The sequence below is a fragment of the Salmo trutta genome, chromosome 13 (assembly GCF_901001165.1).
Source record: "Salmo trutta chromosome 13, fSalTru1.1, whole genome shotgun sequence".
Taxonomy (NCBI): domain Eukaryota; kingdom Metazoa; phylum Chordata; class Actinopteri; order Salmoniformes; family Salmonidae; genus Salmo; species Salmo trutta.
The window spans coordinates 1504530-1526483 of record NC_042969.1 but is presented as its reverse complement, the minus strand read 5'-3'; the positions used below and the strand labels follow the sequence as shown (position 1 = coordinate 1526483).

Sequence of the window (21954 nt, the reverse complement as noted above, 5' to 3'; positions counted from 1 at the left end):
ACATGCGCACACCCAAAGGGGTCAGACGGTAGGTTGGACTGACCTGGATCAGTGATTCGCTCAGCCTCTCCTCGTCCACCTCCAGCACAATGTCCCGGATCTCTTCATAAGGCAGCCGGAATGAGCCCAGGAAAATTGCTGTTGTGATATAGAAAGGGAAGACAAGTCATTTTCGTCCTTTTTTTGTATTAGACCGGCAGGTTCAAAAGAGAGCTTTCACCACTCATTGGCCCCTCTGAAAAAACGAGCCCAGAGCAAACTTGTCTCTTAGAAAAGTAATACACTTTCAGCCCTTTGATCTGATTGTTAGTGAAAACAAACATTTTGTGCACCAATTACCAGATAATGACTTGATGAGTCAATCTCCTAACCTTTGGTTAAACCACAGATTCAACATTCAACATACGGACAGAATCTCAGGTAAGTAATGCCAAGTGGGTCTGGTGTGGTCAAGAGCATCGGCCCGGCTACATCTTAGCTAGGTTTCCAGTGAGAACGAGAGTTATGAGAGTTAGATGGATGCGAAGATAATGCTTATTTCTAGGCAGGCATTCTCAGCGGACACCCCAGTTTCCAGGTGGGCCTGGAGGATGCTCTCAAGGGGAATTTTGACATTTTGGCTGGTAGGCTGGTATGGGTGGGAGTCACCAGCGGAGGTCTGGTAATGAGTGTCTTCACAGCTGCTACAGCAGGCCCACTCTACGACAGTACACTCCCTCTGTACGTTCACATCTGATATACAAGATAGCATACCTCTTGTCTAGGGTTGCACAATTTTGGTTACGTTACCAAATTCCTAGGATTTTCAGAACCAGGATTTCTGGAAAACCTGGGAATTTGGGGAGTTGCTAAAATTTTGCAAGCCTACTCTGATCCCTAATTATTTGAAAACAAATATAAAAACTTAACATCTCATATTATGCTCCCAAGTAAATGTCAACCCCAAAATGAAGCTAAAACAGAACAGACATGTTTCAAGAGATACATTTCCAAAGGGAATGTTTTGGCAGTAAGATTGTGTGATGAGTGAAAATGAAACACATATTATGAATTAAACACCTACTATGAATAAAGCTAATAATGAACAAAACACACTTAATATCTGCTGCTAATAAAAAAAGTAGGGTGTTTTGTCGAATGAGGAGCAATACAAAATAAATTCCATAACTCAAGAGGCCGGATAGTGAGTCAAAGGTGTAACGTCTGCTTTCAACTGACACCCTCAAACAGGTACAGTTGAAGTCGGAAGTTTACATACACTTAGGTTGGAGTCATTAAAACTTGTTTTTCAACCACTCCACAAATTTCTTGTTAACAAACTATAGTTTTGGCAAGTCGGTTAGGACATCTACTTTGTGCATGACAGAAGTAATTTTTCCAACAATTGTTTACAGACAGATTATTTAACTTATAATTCACTTTATCACAATTCCAGTGGGTCAGACGTTGACATACACTAAGTTGATTGTGCCTTTAAACAGCTTGGAAAATTCCAGAAAATGATGTGATGGCTTTAGAAGCTTCTGATAGGCTAATTGACATGATTTGAGTCAATTGGGTGTACCTGTGGATGAATTTCAAGGCCTACCTTCAAACTCAGTGCCTCTTAGGTTGACATCATGGGAACATCAAAAGAAATCATCCAAGGCCTCAGAAAAAAAATTGTAGACCACCACAAGTCTGGTTCATCCTTGGGAGCAATTTCCAAACGCCTGAAGGTACCACGTTCATCTGTACAAACAATAGCACGCAAGCATAAACACCATGGGACCACGCAGCCGTCATACCGCTCAGGAAAGATACGCGTTCTGTCTCCTAGAGATGAATGTACTTTGGTGCGAAAAGTGCAAATCAATCCCAGAACAACAGCAAAGGACCTTGTGAAGATGCTGGAGGAAACAGGTACAAAAGTATCTATTTCCACAGTAAAACGAGTTCTATATCGATATAACCTGAAAGGCCGCTCAGCAAGGAAGAAGCCGCTGCTCCAAAACCGCCATAAAAAAAGCCAGACAACGGTTTGCAACTGCACATGGGGACAAAGATCGTACTTTTTGGAGAAATGTCCTCTGGTCTGATGAAACAAAAATATAACTGTTTGGCCATAATGACCATCGTCATGTTTGGAGGAAAAAGGGGGAGGCTTGCAAGCCGAAGAACATCACCCCAACCGTGAAGCACGGGGTTGTCAGCATCATGTTGTGGGGGTGCTTCACAAAATGCAGTCATGGCCAAAAGTTGAGAATGACACAAATATTAATTTCCACAAAGTTTGCTGCTTCAATGTTTTAGATATTTTTGTCAGATGTTACTATGGAATACTGAAGTATAATTACAAGCATTTCATAAGTGTCAAAGGCTTTTATTGACAATTACATGAAGTTGATACAAAAAGTCAATATTTGCAGTGTTGACCCTTTTTTTTCAAGACCTCTGCAATCCGCCCTGGCATACTGTCAATTAATTTATGGGCCACATCCTGACTGATGGCAGCCCATTCTTGCATAATCAATGCTTGGAGTTTGTCAGAATTTGTGGGGTTTTGTTTGTCCACCCGCCTCTCGAGGATTGACCACAAGTTCTCAATGGGATTAAGGTCTGGGGAGTTTCCTGGCCATGGGCCCAAATATCAATGTTTTGTTCCCCGAGCCACTTTTGCCTTATGGTAAGGTGCTCCATCATGCTGGAAATTGCATTTTTCGTCAAATGGTCTCAGGATGCTTTACTATTGGCATGACACAGGACTGATGGTAGCGCTCACCTTGCCTACTCCGGACAAGCTTTTTTCCGGATGCCCCAAACAATCAGATTCAGTTCATTTGCATGGCAAAGAGGGACTTTGCAATTAATTGAAATTCATCTGATCACTCTTCATAACATTCTGGAGTATATGCAAATTGCCATCATACAAACTGAGGCAGCAGACTTTGTGAAAATGTATATTTGTGTCATTCTCAAAACTTTTGGCCACAACTGTAGATTGCTTCATGAGGAGGGAAAATTATGTGGATATATTGAAGCAACATCTCAAGACATCAGTCAGGAAATGAAAGCTTGGTCGCAAATGGGTCTTCCAAATGGACAATGACCCCAAGCATACTTCCAAAGTTGTGGAAAAATGGCTTAAAGACAACAAAGTCAATGTATTGGAGTGGCCATCACAAAGACCTGACCTCAATCCCATAGAAAATGTGTGGGCAGAACTGAAAAAGTTTGTGCGAGCAAGGAGGATTAAATGTCAGGAATTTGGCTAAGGTGTATGTAAACTTCCAACTTCAACTGTAGATCCCCTGAACGCAGCTCACTTTCCAGCCCACTCAGTTACACCAACTCTGTCAGGAGGAATGGGCTAAAATTCACCCAACTTATTGTGGGAAGCTTGTGGAAGGCTAACCAAAATGTTTGACTTAAGTTAAACAATTTAAAGGCAATGCTGCCAAATACTAATTGAGTGAATGTAAACTTCTGACCCACTGGGAATGTGATGAAAGAAATAAAAGCTGAAATAAATCACTCTCTCTACTATTATTCTCACATTTCACATTATTAAAATAAAGTGGTGATCCTAACTGACCTAAAACAGGGAATTTTTACTCGGATTAAATGTCAGGAATTTGGCTAAGGTGTATGTAAACTTCCAGCCCACTTTCCAGCTCACACTCTCAAACACCTAGATCCCCTGAACACAGCTCACTCTCCAGGTCCCAATCACCTGAATTCTAATCACCTGTTCCCACACCTGTATGTCATTATCACACACTATTTAGTTCAGTTCTTTGCACCTAATCAATGTGAGGTTTTGTGACACACGTCTTTTCAGAGGGCTGGTTTTCCCGCGAGTTACGCATCCCGTGTATGATAGTTTTTGCCTGCCTCACTAATGACAACGTTTGCCTGTTCCCTGCATGTACTTTAGCCTCCTGGATTTCCTGTTATCTACCTATTGCCCATTCTCCCTGACCACATAACTAGCCTTCTCCCTGCCTGTATTGTTGCCCTTTTTGGACCCCCTGTGTATGACCTCTGCCTGCCCCTGGACTCAGCTGCATGCCTCCTCCTGTGGTCCTTTGCAATAAACACCTGCTGCGCCCTGTGCTTGAAACCAGCTCTCTGTCTCGCCTCGTGTTCATTACAAAAAGTTCTCAAAGTATGTTTTGAATTGTCAACTGTGGGAAGTTTGACAACTTGCATGAGAGTATTAAACACATTTGCTGTTACATTTTAATTGGTGGAAGAGAAAGTTTCAGCTCATCTGTTGCCTCATTAGCATAATTTACACTCTTGCTCTGAATGAGCTATTTGACTTGCCTTTCAGCAAGTCTCTCCATGACAGATGCATACAGTAATTTAGCTCCAGTCTCACTGGGACACCATTGGATTCCTAATATATTAATCAACAATCCCAACAACTTTAAAAGGATCTGAAAAACAATGAAGACATTATATAAAGGTTGGCAAAGAGATCAGATGTTGATGATGAGTGGAGGGAGGGAATATGAAGAACAATTGAAGAACCACAACAAATATATGTTACTGTACAAACACCACATCCATTAATTCAATAATTAATCCTGATCATTCTCCTCCTTTGTCAGAGTCTACAATGTTAAAGCACAGACTAAATCAATTTGGCTCGTGTCAAAATGGGTCTGTAGAATTCCCTGTGGACCACCGTTGAAGAGAATAGCAAAACATAAGTCGGTAGTTCCATGTGTGTATGTTATGCTGCTAGATCACTATATACTGTATGGGGTGAAGGCTGACTCCATTTCTAACATAGCATGCCTGACCCGATTCCCATCCAGTGCTTATCTCATCTCACTTCATGGATGCTTCCAAAATGGCACCCTATTCTCCCTATTCTAGTTAGCGCACTACTTTTGAGTCATTTTCACCCTGGTCAAAGGAAGTGCACTTTATAGACAATATGGTGCCAATTGGGAGATATCAGTGCAGATGGGGTGACAGAGTAAGAACCCCCACTCCTGTCTATTGTTACAGCTGGACTGCCTCCCACTGCTCCACACCCAGTCCCCAGGTTGCAGTTAGAAATAAATAATATTTTTTTACAGCACAAATCTTGCTTAAGCAGTCATTGAGGACAGAGGAGATCATTATATTATGACTGGGAGGATATTGAGAAACCTGGAGGTGGATGTTGGTGGTTAGTGTTAGTCAGAGACTGCTCACAGGACTTAGTGGGCTTGAGTATAATTCCTCATCCCAGTCATCATTTCACAACTTCCATTCGCAACATCAATGTCCTGTCAGTGTCCAGCTAGCTAAGAGAGGGAAAAGCACCACCGCTGTTAGTTGAGTACATGGAACAGAGCCATATTCCTGAGGGGATGAGTGGGCGTAAGTATGCAATCAGCCACTCGAAAATCCTCATGGTTCCATTGTCACATAGCCAATAAGAAATATATACTGTAACCCTCTCCCACATAGGAAGACAAGCACATTTGTATTTGTATTTATTATGGATCCTCATTCGCTTCCTGGGGTCCAGCAAAATTAAGGCAGTTTATACAATTTTAAAACATTACAATACATCCACAGATTTCACAGCAGTGTGCCCTCAGGCCCCTACTCCACCACTTCCACATATCTACAGTACTAAATCCATGTGTATGTATAGTGTGTATATTATCGTCTGTGTGTGTGTGTGTGCATGCATGTGTCTGTGCCAATGTTTGTGTTGCTTCACCGTCCCCACTGTTCCATAAGGTGTTTTTAATCTGTTTTTACATCTAATTGTACTGCTTGCGTCAGTTACTTGATGTGAAATAGAGTTTCATGTAGTCATGGCTCTATGTAGTACTGTGTGCCTCCCATAGTCTGTTCTGGACTTGGGTACTGGGGAGAGACCTTAGACTCTTATGGCATGTCTTGTAGGGTATGCATGGGTGTCCGAGCTGTGTGCCAGTAGTTTAGACGGACAGCTCGGGGAATTCAACATGTCAATACCTCTCCTCACTAAAAGTAGTGATGAAGTCAATCTCTCCTCCACTTTCAGCCAGGAGAGATTGACATGCATATTATTAATATTAGCTCTCTTCGTACATCCAAGGGTCAGCCGTGCTGCCCTGTTCTGAGCCAATTGCCATTTTCCTAGGTCCTTTTTTGTGGCACCTGACCACACGACTGAACAGTAGTCAAGGTACAACAAAACTTGAGCCTGTAAGACCTGCTTTGTTGATAGTGTTTTTAAGAAGGCAGAGCATCACTTTATTATAGATAGATTTCTCCCCATCTTAGCTACTACTGCATCAATATGTTTTGACCATGACCGTTTACAATCTAGTGTTACTCCAAGCAGTTTAGTCATCTCAACTTGCTCAATTTCCATATTATTTATTACAAGATTTAGTTGAGGTTTAGGGTTTAGTGAGTGTTTTGTTCCAAATACAAATACTTTCAGTTTTAGAAATATTTAGGGCTAACTTATTGCTTGCCACCCACTCTGAAACTAACTGCAGCTCTTTGTTGAGTGTTGCAGTCATTTCCATCACTGTAGTAGATGACGTGTATAGTGTTGAGTCATCTGCAAACATAGAAACTCTGGCTTTACTCAAAGTCAGTGGCATGTTGTTAGTAAAAATTGAAAAAGTAAGGGGCCTAAACAGTTACCCTGGGGAATTCCAGATTCATACTGGATTATATTTGATAGGCTTCCATTAAAGAACACCCTCTGTGTTCTGATAGACAAGTAACTTTTTATCCACATTATAGCAGGGGGTGTAAAGCCATAACACACATTCTTCCAGCAGTAGACTATGATCAATAATGGCAAAAGCTGCACTGAGGTGTAACAAGACAGCCCCCACAATCATTTTATCATCAATTTATCTCAGCCAATCATCAGTCAATTGTGTAAGTGTTGTGCTTGCTGAGTGTCCTTCCCTATAGAGCATGCAGAAATTATGTTGTCACTTTGATTACTGTAAAATAGCATTGTATCTGGTCAAACACAATTTTTTGTGTGTTTTTTGCCTGGTAACAAGCTGATTGGTTGGCTATTTGAAGGGGGCTTTACTATTGTTGGGTAGCGAAATTTAGCTTCCATCCAGGCCTGAGGGCACATACTCTCTATTAGGCTTAAATTGAAGATTTGGCAAATAGGAGTGGCAATATCGTCTGCTATTATCCTGAGTAATTTTAAAACTGGATTGTCAGTCCCCAGTTGCTTGTCAGTGTTGATAGACAGCAATACTTTTTTCACCTCTTCCACACTGACTTTACGGAATTCAAAAGTACAATTCTTGTCTTTCATAATTTGGTACGATATACTTAGATGTGTAGTGTCAGCGTTTGTTGCTGGCATGTCATACATCTGATTCAATGAATGAAGGAATGAATAAGAATATGTACATAAAAATATATGAATGAGCAAAGGCCGAACGGCATAGGCAAGATACAGTAGATGGAATAGAATATAGTATATACATATGAGATGTAATGTAGGGTACGTAAACATTATATAAAGTGGCATTGTTTAAAGTGGCTAGTGATAAATTTATTGCATAAATGTTTCATTATTAAAGTGGCTAGAGATGAGTCAGTATGTTGGCAGCAGCCACTCAATGTTAGTGATGGCTGTTTAACAGTCTGATGGCCTTGAGATAGAAGCTGTTTTTCAGTTTCTCGGACCCCACTTTCATGCACCTGTACTGACCTCACCTTCTGGATGATAGCGGGGTGAACAGGCAGTGGCTCGGGTGGTTGTTGTCCTTGATTATCTTTTTGGCCTTCCTGTGACATCGGGTGGTGTAGGTGTCCTGGAGGGTAGGTAGTTTGCCCCCGGTGATGTGTTGTGCAGACCTCACTACCCTCTGGAGAGCCTTACGGTTGTGGGCGGAGCAGTTGTCGTACCAGGCGGTGATACAGCCCGACAGGATGTTCTTGATTGTGCAATTGTAAAAGTTTGTGAGTGTTTTTGGTGACAAGCCACATTTTTTCAGCCTCCTGAGGTTGAAGAGGCGCTGTTGCGCTGTCTTCACCACGCTGTCTGTGTGGGTGGACCATTTCAGTTTGTTTTACTCACGTTGGCTGCAGTGAAGGACAGCCCGGAGGTTTTGGTAGCGGGCCGTGTCAGTGGCACTGTGATGTCCTCAAAGCGAGCAAATAAGTTGTTTAGTTTGTCTGAGAGCAAGACATTGTGGTCCACAACGAGGCTGGTTTTCCTTTTGTAGTCCGTGATTGACTGTAGACCCTGCCACATACCTCTAGTGTCTGAGCCGTTGAATTGTGACTCTACTTTGTCTCTATACTGACGCTTAGCTTGTTTGATTGCCTTGCGGAGGGAATAGCTACACTGTTTGTATTCGGTCATGTTTCCGGTCACCTTGCCCTGATTAAAAGCAGTGGTTTGCGCTTTCAATTTTGCGCGAATGCTGCCATCAATCCACAGTTTCTGGTTGGGGAATGTTTTAATAGACACTGTGGGTACAACATCACCGATGCACTTGCTAATAAACTCGCTCACTGAATCAGCGTATTCATCAAAGTCGGGTGGCTGTACCGACTCTGATGACGTATCCCGAGTGAGCCATGTTTCCATGAAACAAAGAACATTACAGTCTATGATGTCTCCTTGGAAGGCAACGCTTGCTCGGATTTTGTCTACCTTGTTGTCAAGAGACTGGACGTTGGCGAGTAGTTTGCTCGGGAGCAGGCACTGGTTACAGTTTGAAGTTTTTTCCTGAGTGGGCAGCTTGATGATAGCCAGTCTATATTTAAAATCACCCAGAAAATATACTTCTCTGTCGATATCACATATATTATCAAGCATTTCACACATAACATCCAGATACTGACGGTTAGCACTTGGTGGTCTATAGCAGCTTACCACAACAATGGGCTTTAGGTGAGGCAGATGAACCTGTAGCCATATTACTTCAACAGTATTTAACATTATATCGTCTCTAAGCTTTACAGGAATGTGGTACTGAATATAGACCGCAACACCGCCTCCGTTGGCATTTCTGTCTTTTCGGTAGATGTTATAACCATGTATTGCTACCACAAAAGTATTATCTAAGTGAGTTTCAGAGATAGACAGATTAGGAATGTCATCTGTTACAAGCAAGTTATTGACTTCATAGACCTTGTTTCTTAGGCTACATATGTTAAAATGGGCTATTTTTAGCACTTTCTGGGTTGCTTGATAGTTTTTCATGCTTGGCGCTGACAGTGTAGGGTGAGCTGCATAAAGTGGTATTCCTACTATTGCACACTACCTCAGTGCCAACAGTGTAACTGGATTATAGGCTCATGATTACTGATTACAATAGCTGTAGGATAAACAGATGTATTCGGTGCAATTAGGAGTATCAATTAAATTACTTACATTGTGTTTGCCAATGCCCCTAAGATCATGTACATTTGATGCAGCATTATGATGACTCATTGTCACAATGGTAGGGATTAACTGAGCTGGTCTTGAATCATTTACCAGTCATTGTTTCAACGCAGCCTTGAAATGTGTGGACAGAGTGCAGGAGCCAAGATGATTTGGATGGACTCCGTCATTCCTGTAGAGTATCTTCTGTTTCCAGAAGATGTCAAAGTTATCAATAAAAGTGACTCCAGCAGAGCTACAGTAGTCTTTTAGCCAGATGTGTAATGCCAGCAGTCTGCTGAATCTTTCACACACGCGGCCCAACAATGGTACTGGACATCAAAATGATAGTTTAATGCTAATATCAGTTCTTTAAAATCCATGTTCAAATGTTCCGAGCTAGCCCTCCTGATGTAATTTGACCTCACATGGACTACGACAGTGTCAGCTCCCAGCATTTGTGGTAGAACAGTCAGAAGCAGCCTTGTTATGTCCTGTACTCGTGCTCCTGGGTAGCACAGGGTTTTTGCCTTGGGGACCGAGATGTTTCTTACCATAGAGCTGCCTATGATGACAGCTGGTGATGTTAAATGGGCCGGTCTCTCAGGCAGCCTCACGGTCTGGTGAGGCTGGGAGCTCCTAGGATCTGAACCCGAGGTAGTATCCACCGGAGAGGGAGACAGAGCCGAGGATGAAGACGCCTCCAGATCCAATCTTGATTGGGAAGCCACCAAGGACAAAGGCACCAGAACTTCTGGTTCCAGGGCGGCAAAGCTGTTTCTGGTCTGTGTCAGTTCCGAGCTCAACATCTCCATGGAGACCCCCATTGCCAGAGGACGCCTTCTTCGACTTCCACCGCGAGTGACATACCTCCATGGCTGGTTGGTTGGGTCGAGATCAGCTCCGTTCTCCAGGGAAGGGGGAGACCCCTTCGGGGATGGAACCCTGCCTAACACCGGCCAGTCTGGCATTGGAGAGCCGAAACGGCGGCCAAACATCCACCAGACCAGAGCGGCGTCCGGCTACTGGGGTGGAAGAAAAATAAAAAGTAGCTGGGTGTGGGTTCCCCAGTAGCTTATGTAGGTTTGCCATGTCCTTGCCACGTCCTTGCTAAGAGTAGCAAGCAGTTGCTATATTGAAAGTCAACACGGTCCACATTGTCCCGGAACAAAGCAAAGTAAACACAGCTCCTGCAACGTTGAAAACGTTCAAGAGCGGCCTCCATTTGAGCCAGCTAGGCTCTCTCTCTCTCTCTCTCATATTGAAGGGGCATTAGAGGTTGAAGGGCAGTGGCTGAGTGACTGTGGATGACTGGAGGCGAATGGAGGAGATGGAGGAGCTGTGTAATGGCACATGTTCCCCCAAGTCGTCACTGCGCCATACCGGAGGTGAGATCCCCTACCCTTGTCGTCATTGCTTCCTGCCAAATATGAGACCCATCTGCTGTGGTGATAATCAAACATGGCAGGAACACTGGTTGTCGTCGACACCCTCCCACACACACTCCCACATACACACTCCCACACATGCAAATACACACTCACACACATGTGAATACACACACACACACACATGAATACACACTCACACACGTGCACACACACACACACACACACACACACGTAGACACATGCACCCAGAAACAGGCAGGCAAACACACCCCTTACACCCACACAAGTGAGGTTCTCGGCCCCCATTCCCAACATCAAAACCCACTTTATTGCCTCCTGACGAAATCATTGATATGTTCATCACAAAGGAACAGTGACAATATGAATCAATACTTAATACTGTACCTATTTGTCAACACAACTGCTATCAGAGTCAGAGAGTAGGAGGAAATGAGGTGGGGGGGTTGGGGATAAGTTGCTATTTCTGGGATTTCATCTCCCCCGGTTTTGACATACAAGTTTAGCCCCCACTTGTGTCCCTACCCCCCCCCAACAGCTCCCTGGAGATTTAAAGTATCTCCCCCCATAAATATATTCATCTTGTGTTGATGTATTCTGTTTCAGATCTAGTAAAAAGAACAAACAGGGATAGACAAGGGAAGAAGTGGAGTTTAGGTGACCTGCTATTTTAGCATTTAAAGCATGAATATTGCATGAGGTGTTATCAGAGGTATTGCATATCTAAGGTAAGGGATATCTAGGGTAAACGCCATAAAAATTGCATTCTCATGCTCCCCTCATCAATCTCCGAGAAACTATGTCATGGACACCCCTCTGCATGGATAATGAATTCATCCACACACTTTGTGAAGGTAGGGAGGGAGGATTCACAAAGATGGAAAAGGGGGGGGGGACTGGGAGCTGTCAAAGTGATAGAGGGTTCCCCTGGGGAGGGTATAAGCCATCTATCGATAACCAATATTTGGCAAGAGCTGATAAGCAAGTTTGGGAAAAGCCAGCCTATAGCCTGACATCTCATATAGCCTGGAATCCAAACGGAATATCCTTATGTCACACCCTGATCTGTTTCACCTTGTGATTGTCTCCACCCCCTCCAGGTATCTTCCCCATTATCCCCTGTGTATTTATACCTGTGTTCTCTGTTTGTCCGTTGCCAGTTTGTCTTGTTTGCCTGTCCCAGGCTCCCTTTTCCTCGCCCTCCTGGTTTTGACCCTTGGCTGTCCTAACTCTGAGCCTGCCTGCCTGATCACTCTGCATGCCTGACAACTCTGCCTGCCCCTGACCCTGAGCCTGCCTGCCGACCTGTACCTTTGCCCCACCTCTGGATTGTTGACCTCTGCCTACCCTGAGCCTGCCTGCCGTTGGGTACCGTTAACCCACCTCTGGTTTACTGACCCCTGCCTGCCTTGACCTGTCTATTGCCTGCCCCTGTTGGAATATTAAACCATTGCCAATTTGATGTGTCTGCATCTGGGTTTTACCTTGATTCCTGAAACATTCAATTTCACTGCAGAAGTGAAGTCAACAGAAAAACTAAAATATATTCAGCATGGATTCCAGGCTATGAGAATTTGGGCTATCCTACCATGAGAAAGTTAAACTGGAATCCAAACTGAATATTGCTCCATTGCACTGATTAAGTTTGGTCAAACAATAGAAAAAAAATATATATATATTTCTCATGTGGTACCGGAAGAAGTCTAAATGGTCAGAGGTCAGAGGTGGAGAGAGATACAGTGATGGCGTTGCTCGCAGCATATGGTCCACACCTGCTGCTAGGGATGATGACAACACAAACGCCCAGCTTTGTCTCTTGGTCCTGTTATGCGTTGATTTTACAAATGGTATCAGAGGGGGCTGGGACTTAATACAAGAAAGCACTTACCCATGGCTCAGGTAAAACAATATACATGTTAAATGCATTAGAAATGTTTGTAGGGTATGCAAATGTGTGTGATACTAAGAACATTTGTCATCATAAGCATGTAAATTGGTTGACAGTCCTAAAGCGCAATAGCCCAATGTGCTATAGGAGTTACATGACATGTGTACTCTTAATGTAATATGTGTTTATAAAACACACTGTGCCCCATAGGGGGCTGAATGCAAAAATGCTAGTAGGTATTGACCGTCCAAAAGTGAAATAGCCCTATGTGCTGAGTTATATGACACAGGTCCTCTGAATGTAACATGTATTTGTAAAATGCACTTTGCCCAATTCAGCCCAAATTCTAGTAGCTAAAATTATGTTTTGATAACCAGTTTTCACAATTCAATTATACCGTTCCTGGGACATAGGGACAACGGGTTCTCAGATGGACAAGACTGGTAAAGGGGCAAAGTACTTACACAAATTCTGTGCCGTCTTGCCATCCAAGATTCGCAGCTCCTTCGCCTTTTTCTTGAATTGGGTCATCCTGGCGTCTGTCTCATCCACCTCCTTTTTCACTGTAGAAGGAATAGAAGGAATGCATATTCAATTGTGATGAACAGAAGTGGTGTATGGAAAGTGCAAGCATGTCTGGGACCCATAAGCAATGAGAAAATGTTTTCTTTAGTTAATTTCTCTAACTCACATTTTTTTTCATAATGACCATAATTCAGTTTCTTTACAAAACATACGTTAACTGTATATTAAGAGCACCCAAGGTGACAATACATATGGGAGCCTTACGGTTCTATGCATAAGACCTGTACACATATGGAGAAACATCAATAGACAAAGGGGTGTTGAAAGGAGTAAACAAGTGATGAAGGGACCTTTAACCCAACACAAGAACACACCCATCCGACCAATCGAAACCAAGTAAAGAGACTAGACGTCGACCGATTAATCGGCATGGCCGATTAATTAGGGACGATTTCATGTTTTCATAACAATCGGTAATTGGCATTTTTGGACACCGATTATGGCTGATTACATTGCACTCCACGAGGAGACTGCGTGGCAGGCTGGCCACCTGTTACGTGAGTGCAGTAAGGAGCCAAGGTAAGTTGCTAGCTAGCATTAAACTTATTTTATAAAAAAACAATCTATCTTAACATAATCACTAGTTAACTACACATGGTTGATGATATTACTAGTTTAACTAGCTTGTCCTGCGTGACAAATAATCAATGCGGTGCCTGTTAATTTATCATCGAATCACATCCTACTTGGCCAAACGGGTGATGATTTAACAAGGGCATTCACAAAAAAAACTGTGTCGTTGCACCAATGTACCTAACCATAAACATCAATGCCTTTCATAAAATCAATACACAAGTATATTTTTTTCAACCTGCATATTTAGTTAAAATAAATTAATGTTAGCAGGCAATATTAACTAGGGAAATTGTGTCACTTCTCTTGTGTTCTGTGCAAGCTGAGTCAGGGTATATGCAGCAGTTTGGGCCGTCTGGCTCGTTGTGAACTGTGTGAAGACCATTTCTTCCTAACAAAGAACGTAATTCATTTGCCAGAATTTTACATAATTATGACAGAACATTGAAGGTTGTGCAATATAACAGCAGTATTTAGACTTATGGATGCCATCCGTTCGATAAAATACAGAACAGTTCCATATTTCACTGAAAGAATACACATTTTGTTTTCGAAATTATAGTTTCATGATTTTACCATAATAATGACCTAAGGCTTGTATTTATGTGTGTTTATTATATTATAATTAAGTCTATGATTTGATATTTGATAGAGCAGTCTGACTGAGCGGTGGTAGGTAGCAGCAGGCTCGTAAGCATTCATTCAAACAGCACTTTCCTGTGTTTGCCAGCAGCTCTTTGCAATGCTTGAAGCACAGCGCTGTTTATGACTTCAAGCCTATCAACTCCCGAGATTAGGCTGGCAATACTATAGTGCCTATAAGAACATCCAATAGTCAAAGGTATATGAAATACAAATGGTATAGAGATAAATAGTCCAATGATTCCTATAATAACTACAACCTAAAACTTCTTAACTGGGAATATTGAAGACTCATGTTAAAAGGAACCACCAGCTTTCATATGTTATCATGTTCTCAGCAAGGAACTTAAATGTTAGTTTTTTTACATGGCACATATTGCACTTTTACTTTCTTCTCCAACACTGTTTTTAAACCAAATTGAACATGTTTAATTATTTATTTTAGACTAAATATATTTTTATTTTGTATTATATTAAGTTAAAATAAAAGTGTTAATTCAGTATTGTTGTAATTGTCATTCTTACAAATATATATATAAAAATTTGCCGATTCATCAGTACCGGCTTTTTTTGGTCCTCCAATAATCGGTATCGGTGTTGAAAAATCCTAATCGGTCAACCTCTAAAAAAGACACTACAAAGGCTGTCAGTTTCTCGCACATTCATGCATAATACTAATGTAAACTCTGGTCTGCTGAAGCAAGCTTGCGGTAGCAGCTTGTGTGTGTGTGTGTGTGTGTGTGTGTGTGTGTGTGTGGTTGCATGAGTGTGTGTGTGTGTGTGTGTGTGTGTGTGTGTGTGTGTGTGTGTGTGTGTGTGTGTGTGTGGTTGCATGAGTGTGCATGTGCCTGCATCTGTGTGTGTGTACATGTGGGTAGATAGTTGACAAACATAGCTCCCCTTCCCCAAGGCTCGCTCTGTCAGCTTCCCAAAGCCAGGGAGATAATTGTGTTCCCAGTGTAATCCTGGAGAGTGCCACACACTGCTGCTCGACTTAGCACACAGGCAGGCAGGCAGCACACAGGCAACCCACAGAATTAATATCATACGTGTCGGACTCAGGAGACCGGCCCCAATCTGAACGACTGTGAGTCAGGGAGATTCCACACGGTATAGGTGACGCCATGTGTCTGACGCCATGTGTCCGATGCTATGTGTCAGCGAATCATCCATCTTAAGTTTACAAAAGCATGTACTCAAAGTCGCAAAAACACAGACAGACAGATAGACATACGGAAAGACACAGACAGATGTGTACAAGCATGCACAAACCAGGTTTGGGGTCAATTCAATTTAAAGTCAGTCAATTCAGGAAATAAACTGAAATTCCAATCCAATGTCTCAATAAACTGAAAAGGACAAGCAATTTATTTCAAACCTTTTTATATTTAGAATTTATATTTCAAATTACTTCCTGAATTGAGTAATTTTAATTCAAATGACCCCAGCAAGCACACACATACAAATGAGCTAAAATCACAGAGTCTCTTTGCTTGGGAGCCACCACTCAGGAATGAGCATCTTCTCTTTAAACGGCAAGGAGGGAGAGAGAGGGAAGAAGAGGGGGGGAGTGGTAACAGGTGGAGACAATGGAAACATCAGGAGAAGGAGAGGAAGACTCCTCCGTTTCAGCCCACCAACCACCCCATCCTTCCATCCCCTCAAATGGCTTGTGGGAGCAGAAGCACGCCTAGCCGCTAATCATCACAACTCCTCTATTTATTTAAGCCCAAGGTGGGACTCTCCCAGGAAATACCCAGAACAAACAACCAGCTCCCCAGAAAGTATATGCATATTTGAAGAAACAATCAAAGAGGCAAAAACAGCCGGTAGAGAGGAGAAGATGTTGCTAGAGGCGCCAGGCACAACCAGCCTCAGCCTCTTTCCCAGGCAGCCTGTCAACATAACACTTCAGGGAAGATATTGTTTATACTATACACTGTGCTGCTGGAATAGGGAGGTGGAATAGGGAGGGTGATTCAATACTATCATCTAACCTCTCAAAACTGGTCTAGAGTCAGACCTCAGTTATATTCTATTTAAAGTATGAGCTCTGACATAGTGCTCCTCCCTACTAACAACCTTTATATAGATAGATAAGAAGACACATTCTCAAATGTCTGGTGGATAGAAACAAAGCGTAGGAGTGAAACAATGTATGAACTTTTGAAAACCTACAGAAGTATTCAATAATGACCGCCCTATAATGTTTTCCATGAAAATATGGGCCAACAAAAATGGTTGCATGGCTGTTTAAGGAAAGAATAATAGGTAAAGGGTTGTAGAACACAGTGTAGAACATACACTCCATCTGGAGGCATTGCATTTCTTCCTGGAAAACAACTGTGTTACAGGAAAGCCTCCACTGAAAAAAAAAAACATTGTGAAACTGGAAACCGAGGATATGACTTTAAGAAGCCCTTGATTTTACAGGGTTGTGAAAAGATAGTGTCACAGCATTTCACAGTGAATTATACAGAACATAAATATAAATGCAACATGCAACAATTTCACTGATTTTACTGAGTTACAATTCAAACAAGGAAATCAGTAAATTGAAATAAATTCATTAGGCCCTAATCTATGGATTTGACATGACTGGGCAAGGGCATAGCCATGGGTGGGTGGGCATGGGAGAGCATAGGCCCAACCACTTATTTTCTGCATTCACTTTTTTCCAGCAGCATCTGGATACAGCCACTTGGCGCACGCTATTCAAAATGCATTAGGTGAAATGCCTCATGACAAGTCCCCTGGTGATGACATCACGGACCCATAACGCCCCAGGGCAAGTGCAGTGGGCCGGTTGGCCAAGCCTCATTCATGGGCCAAGTGCGTTTTTACTCAGCTTGGTGGCAGGGATTCAAGAACCTTGTTGTGCTTCTCACAGAGACAGAGTCTCAGACAAAGAAACTAGAGGCCCAGAGAAAATAAAACATCAGGAATCACTGATCTCCCCACTGGGATGCCTATATATATATTATTTTTTTTGCAGGCAGTAACTGGGACAACGATGGGCCATATTGGGGCCCTGGATCCCCCTTCAAATCCCATTTCTCCCTCTCCCCCTTCTGCCAGCTGGATCTCCCACCTGGGTACCACGCGCTCTCGGCGGGACGCTCTCGACACATTCGTCTGTGCCTCAGCTGTCCTCAGCCCCGCCCCCATGCCCGCGGGGCTTGCGGCACCAGCTCATATTAAACGGAAAGCAAAGCAGCACCTCTAATAATCAAAAACAGACACATTCCAAACTTATACTGTCCCATTGTGCTTCTCATGTCTTGCTGGGCTCAGGTTAGAAGCAGCAGCAGCAGTCTAGGTTAGAGGAAGGGATGGTGATCGCTTCTACCTGGCTGCTTCCTGCTAGGCTACATGCTCACTTATTCAATTATGCCGCACGCCACATCTTTCCTTATCACTCCATGTGGGGACCGATGGGGCATGGAGGGGGATGTCACAAATTGCCTGCCGGTTTATTCAGTGTCCAGGAAGTGTGGACAGGATAACTATAGGCTGCTTACTACAAGAACAGAAAACTTTCTCTAGATCATGTTTTAAAGATACCAATTATAATGGGAAAATTGACCAGAAAAACACTCCTTTCACTAGTCATCAGTATTGTTTCCTTCCCAACATAAAGTTTGCATGCAAATAGAGTGTGGGAATGGAACAGTCCAAGTTTTACTTCTGCCAAGTAAAGCCGTAAAAAGTTCAACCTGCCCTCAAGGGTATGACTTGACAGTGTATAAATCCACTTGCCAGCGCCAAACGTGTTTTACTGACTGCCCAGTGTCTAAGATGTAAGACTCCAACAATAAGTGCCATCCCTCTTCTAGAGCCCCTTATTTGTTAATGCAATCTTCCATGCGTCCATTTCTGAAAGAGCTTTGTGGTGGGTGGAACAAGGGGATGAAATTGGCATCCAGCAGGTTTGCTGGAGCTGTCAGGCACAATGAAAGCATGGAGCCCATTTCTCATCAAGATATATCATTCATATGACAGGGGCTGTCAGGCCCGGCACATGATGATAACGCAATCTTAATCACAAATGAATAACAGCGAGAGGCACTGGGCTTTCATTAATTGTTTTCCTTGGCGAACAAAATTAGCACTTAGCATCTATGCTAGAGCTATTGACAAGATCAGGTGGTAGGTTCATTTGAACGGGAATCAGCAGGGTGGGGACCGTGTTGCTTTCCTCCGGTTATGTGGTTAACCAAGCTAGACAGCAAGCTGGGCATTGCATCCGGCAAAACAATAAAATTAATACAGATGGCTCGTTGCGTTTTTCATGGAATACTCCGATCAGACACAGAAATCAAAGTTTAGTAATACATGCTGAGCACTTGTAGGACACAAAAAATAACACACAGCAGCATATCCGTTAATATTCACAGCAAAACATGTGCATTGAGCAAGGCCAGATGGACCACTCAGGAAAAGGGAGGTTTCTGGTTGATCTTGACAAAGAATGTGTCAGGGTAATACGAAGAGTGAGAGTTTCCCAATGCTTTCTTGGAACTCCATATCTCGCAAGGGAGGGAAATGCATACGAGACTGATACCGAAAAGAGAAAACTATTTCCAAATCACCGTTAAATGATAACACTGAAGTTAATATGCCAAGATAACCACATGCATGTTAGCCAAGGCCCAGTATAATAGTTACATTTCATTACCAGTGGAAGGGGAGTATAACAGCTTGTTAAGGTCAGTTGAGCCTACCACAGGATGAAGGATTGAAAAAATACATAAACGACACAAGCAATAGAAAATGATTTGGCCAGTTTAAGATGGCTGGGCGTCTGTGTGAGCCTTGTCTGTGAGTTTTGGACCGGGGTTAGCCCTGGGGAGCTCCTAATAACCAGAGTTCTTCCACACTTGGGCGTTCGCTGTGTTTACTGGCCCACAGTCTTTCTGCTGGTAGCGTTCCATGAGATATAATCTCCCTAAAGAACGGCCAGAAGGGCCTGGGGCATTAGAAAGCTAAACACCACCACATGTTCACTTCTGGAGACTGAGACTGAGACAGAGACTTGTCCGAGGGAGCGCAGCCACCACCAGACGACAACCCACCAGATGACAATGCCGAGCGATGGGAGGCCTTTCGAAAGTAGAAACTGAAGAAAGCGTTGATGACAGGTGTATTTAAGGGCAGGCTGACGTAGAGTGGACCCGACAATGTGGAGTCTGGCTGTCCAGGAGGCAATTTATTCCCCCGCGAATGTGCAATATGCTTGCAAACATGTGCTCTGTCCTCCATCTATCTGACTCACGCTGGGGATTGAGCTACTAGAGCTGCCTGCTCCTCTAAAGGAGATGGATTCTGAGAAGAGGAGAGCCATAGGGCTCGGCCGATGCCTGCTTTAGCTGCAGCTCACACATCTAGATGTGTAATACTTAACCTCTACGGGCCACGGGGGCAGTATTGAGAATTTTGAAAAAAATATGTGCCCATTTTTAACTGCCTCCTACACCAACTCAGAAGCTAGGATATGCATATTATTAACACATTCGGATAGAAAACACTCTGAATTTTCTAAAACAGTTTGAATGGTGTCTGTAAGTATAACAAAACTCATATTGCAGGCAAAAACCTGTGAAAAATAGATTTAAAAAAATGAGAATTTTGTGACTGTACTATTTAGTGTCATTGTTTTAAAGATACCACAGTGAGAAAGGATTCAGTTCGCAACTCCTACTGCTTCCACTAGATGTCAACGATCTTTAGAAAGTTGTTTGAAGCATCTGTGATGAATACAGACCGAATTAGAATGCTTACAAGTTGACACGTCATCACTTCATTTTTTGCGCCTGCGCATGAATCTGAGAAGAGTGTCTTTGTCATAATCGTTTATTCTAGACACTTGATAGGTTGTGTGAAAATATTACTGATGTTTACTGATGTTTCACGTTAAAAATGGACCAAAAGATTAATGCTAAACAACGTTTGACATGTTTGAACAAACATAAATAGATTATTTACTAGGTTTTTTTTAGCTTTTCGGCGTGACTTTACACTGCCCACCTCATTTTGTGGGAGCCTACTGAACGCTAACTATTTGGACATAAATTATGAACTTTATCAAAAGAAACCACATTTGTTCTGGACCTGGGATCGCTGGCAGCGCCTTCTGATGGAGATAATCAAAGGTAAGGGGATATTTAGAATGTTATTATCGATATTAGATGATGCTAATGCTAACGGTATAGCTTAGCTTAGCTTATAGCTTAGCTTATGTTGTTAGCATAGTACCCAGTTTATAGCAAAATGTGATTTCCCAGTAAAGTTATTTTGAGATCTGGCCATTCGGTAGCAATTACGAGATGATAATATATTATTCTTTGAATGACAATATTATAATTTACCAATGTTTTTGAATAGTAATTCCGTGATTTGTAATGCTGGATTCACTGGGAGCATTCGAGCCGAAAAAAATTCTGAATTTCACCGTGACTGTAAATGCTGTTTTTGGATATAAATATGAACTTGATGGAACTAAAAATGCATGTATTGTCTAACATAATGTCCTATGAGTGTCATCTGATGCAGATTGTCAAAGGTAAGTGCATAATTCTAGCTAGTTTTCTGTCTGTTGATGCCCTTCTTTGAATTGGCTAAACATTACACGCAGCTATTGTCAATGTACTCTCCTCACATAACCTAACTTTATGCATTCTCCGTAAAGCCTCTGAAAATCGGACAGCGTGGTTAGATTTAGGAGATATATCTTTCAAATGGAGGAAAATAGTTGATTATTTGATTATTTGAAATGATTACTCTTGCAGTTTTGAATTCCCCGCCATGGTCACATGACAATGAATCCCAATACCGGGATAAGATCCTGCCCCCTGGCCTCAACAGGCTAAACATTTCAACGGAATATAAAAAAAAATACAGATTTATTTGAAAGGATATTGGTTGTTTGGGATGCAGCTGGTTTCTCTAACAGAATGCTTTGGATATAGGACTATTGTTTTATTGTGCATCTGGCCCAGCCAACAAGGCTGGGCCAGATGGGATGTGACAGGGATGTGTTTTGGCAGTGTAAGTGTAATAGTACACAATGCAACTGTCTGTGTCAATGAGTTGACATCTGCTTTTAAATGTACATTCTCTGTTAGACATTTAATGTAATACAATAACAAGTGGTGGTGGTAAGCTTTTACATGGCCATGTAGGACCTATTTTTATGTTGTCTCTTAACAAGAGATCATGTGGTCAAATTGCCTGTGAGTCATTGAGAAGAGTTCTTTCATATTTCCGTTTAAGTACCCAGAGTGCATATCAAGCATATTAGTGAGTTGTGTTCCAGGGGCTGCTGTCTTTGAAGCGCTCACAATTTCACCCCCGAAAACAGAAAACAGATGTGAAATCTTACCCTGAAGACCATGGTCAATGGAGTGTTTTGTGGATGAGTAAAAATGTATTAAGGGAAAAAAGAGAGAAGGGTGTGTGGACAAAGAGTTTGCAAAATGTCCGTTGGCGAGGTATAGAGGTATAGGGTATAGTGAAAA

At 42.5% G+C, this 21954-nt stretch overlaps 1 protein-coding gene across 1 annotated transcript in view; it reads right to left on the bottom strand.

The window, feature by feature from the left end:
* LOC115205051 (protein diaphanous homolog 2) overlaps nucleotides 1-21954 on the bottom strand; it is a 675845-nt gene that overhangs the window by 314255 nt on the left and 339636 nt on the right. The window contains exons 21-22 of the mRNA XM_029770617.1: nucleotides 13102-13200; nucleotides 44-138 (exon numbers count right to left, since the gene is read on the bottom strand). Coding sequence (XP_029626477.1) covers nucleotides 44-138; nucleotides 13102-13200 — 194 coding nt within the window. The remainder of the gene's footprint in view (nucleotides 1-43; nucleotides 139-13101; nucleotides 13201-21954) is intronic.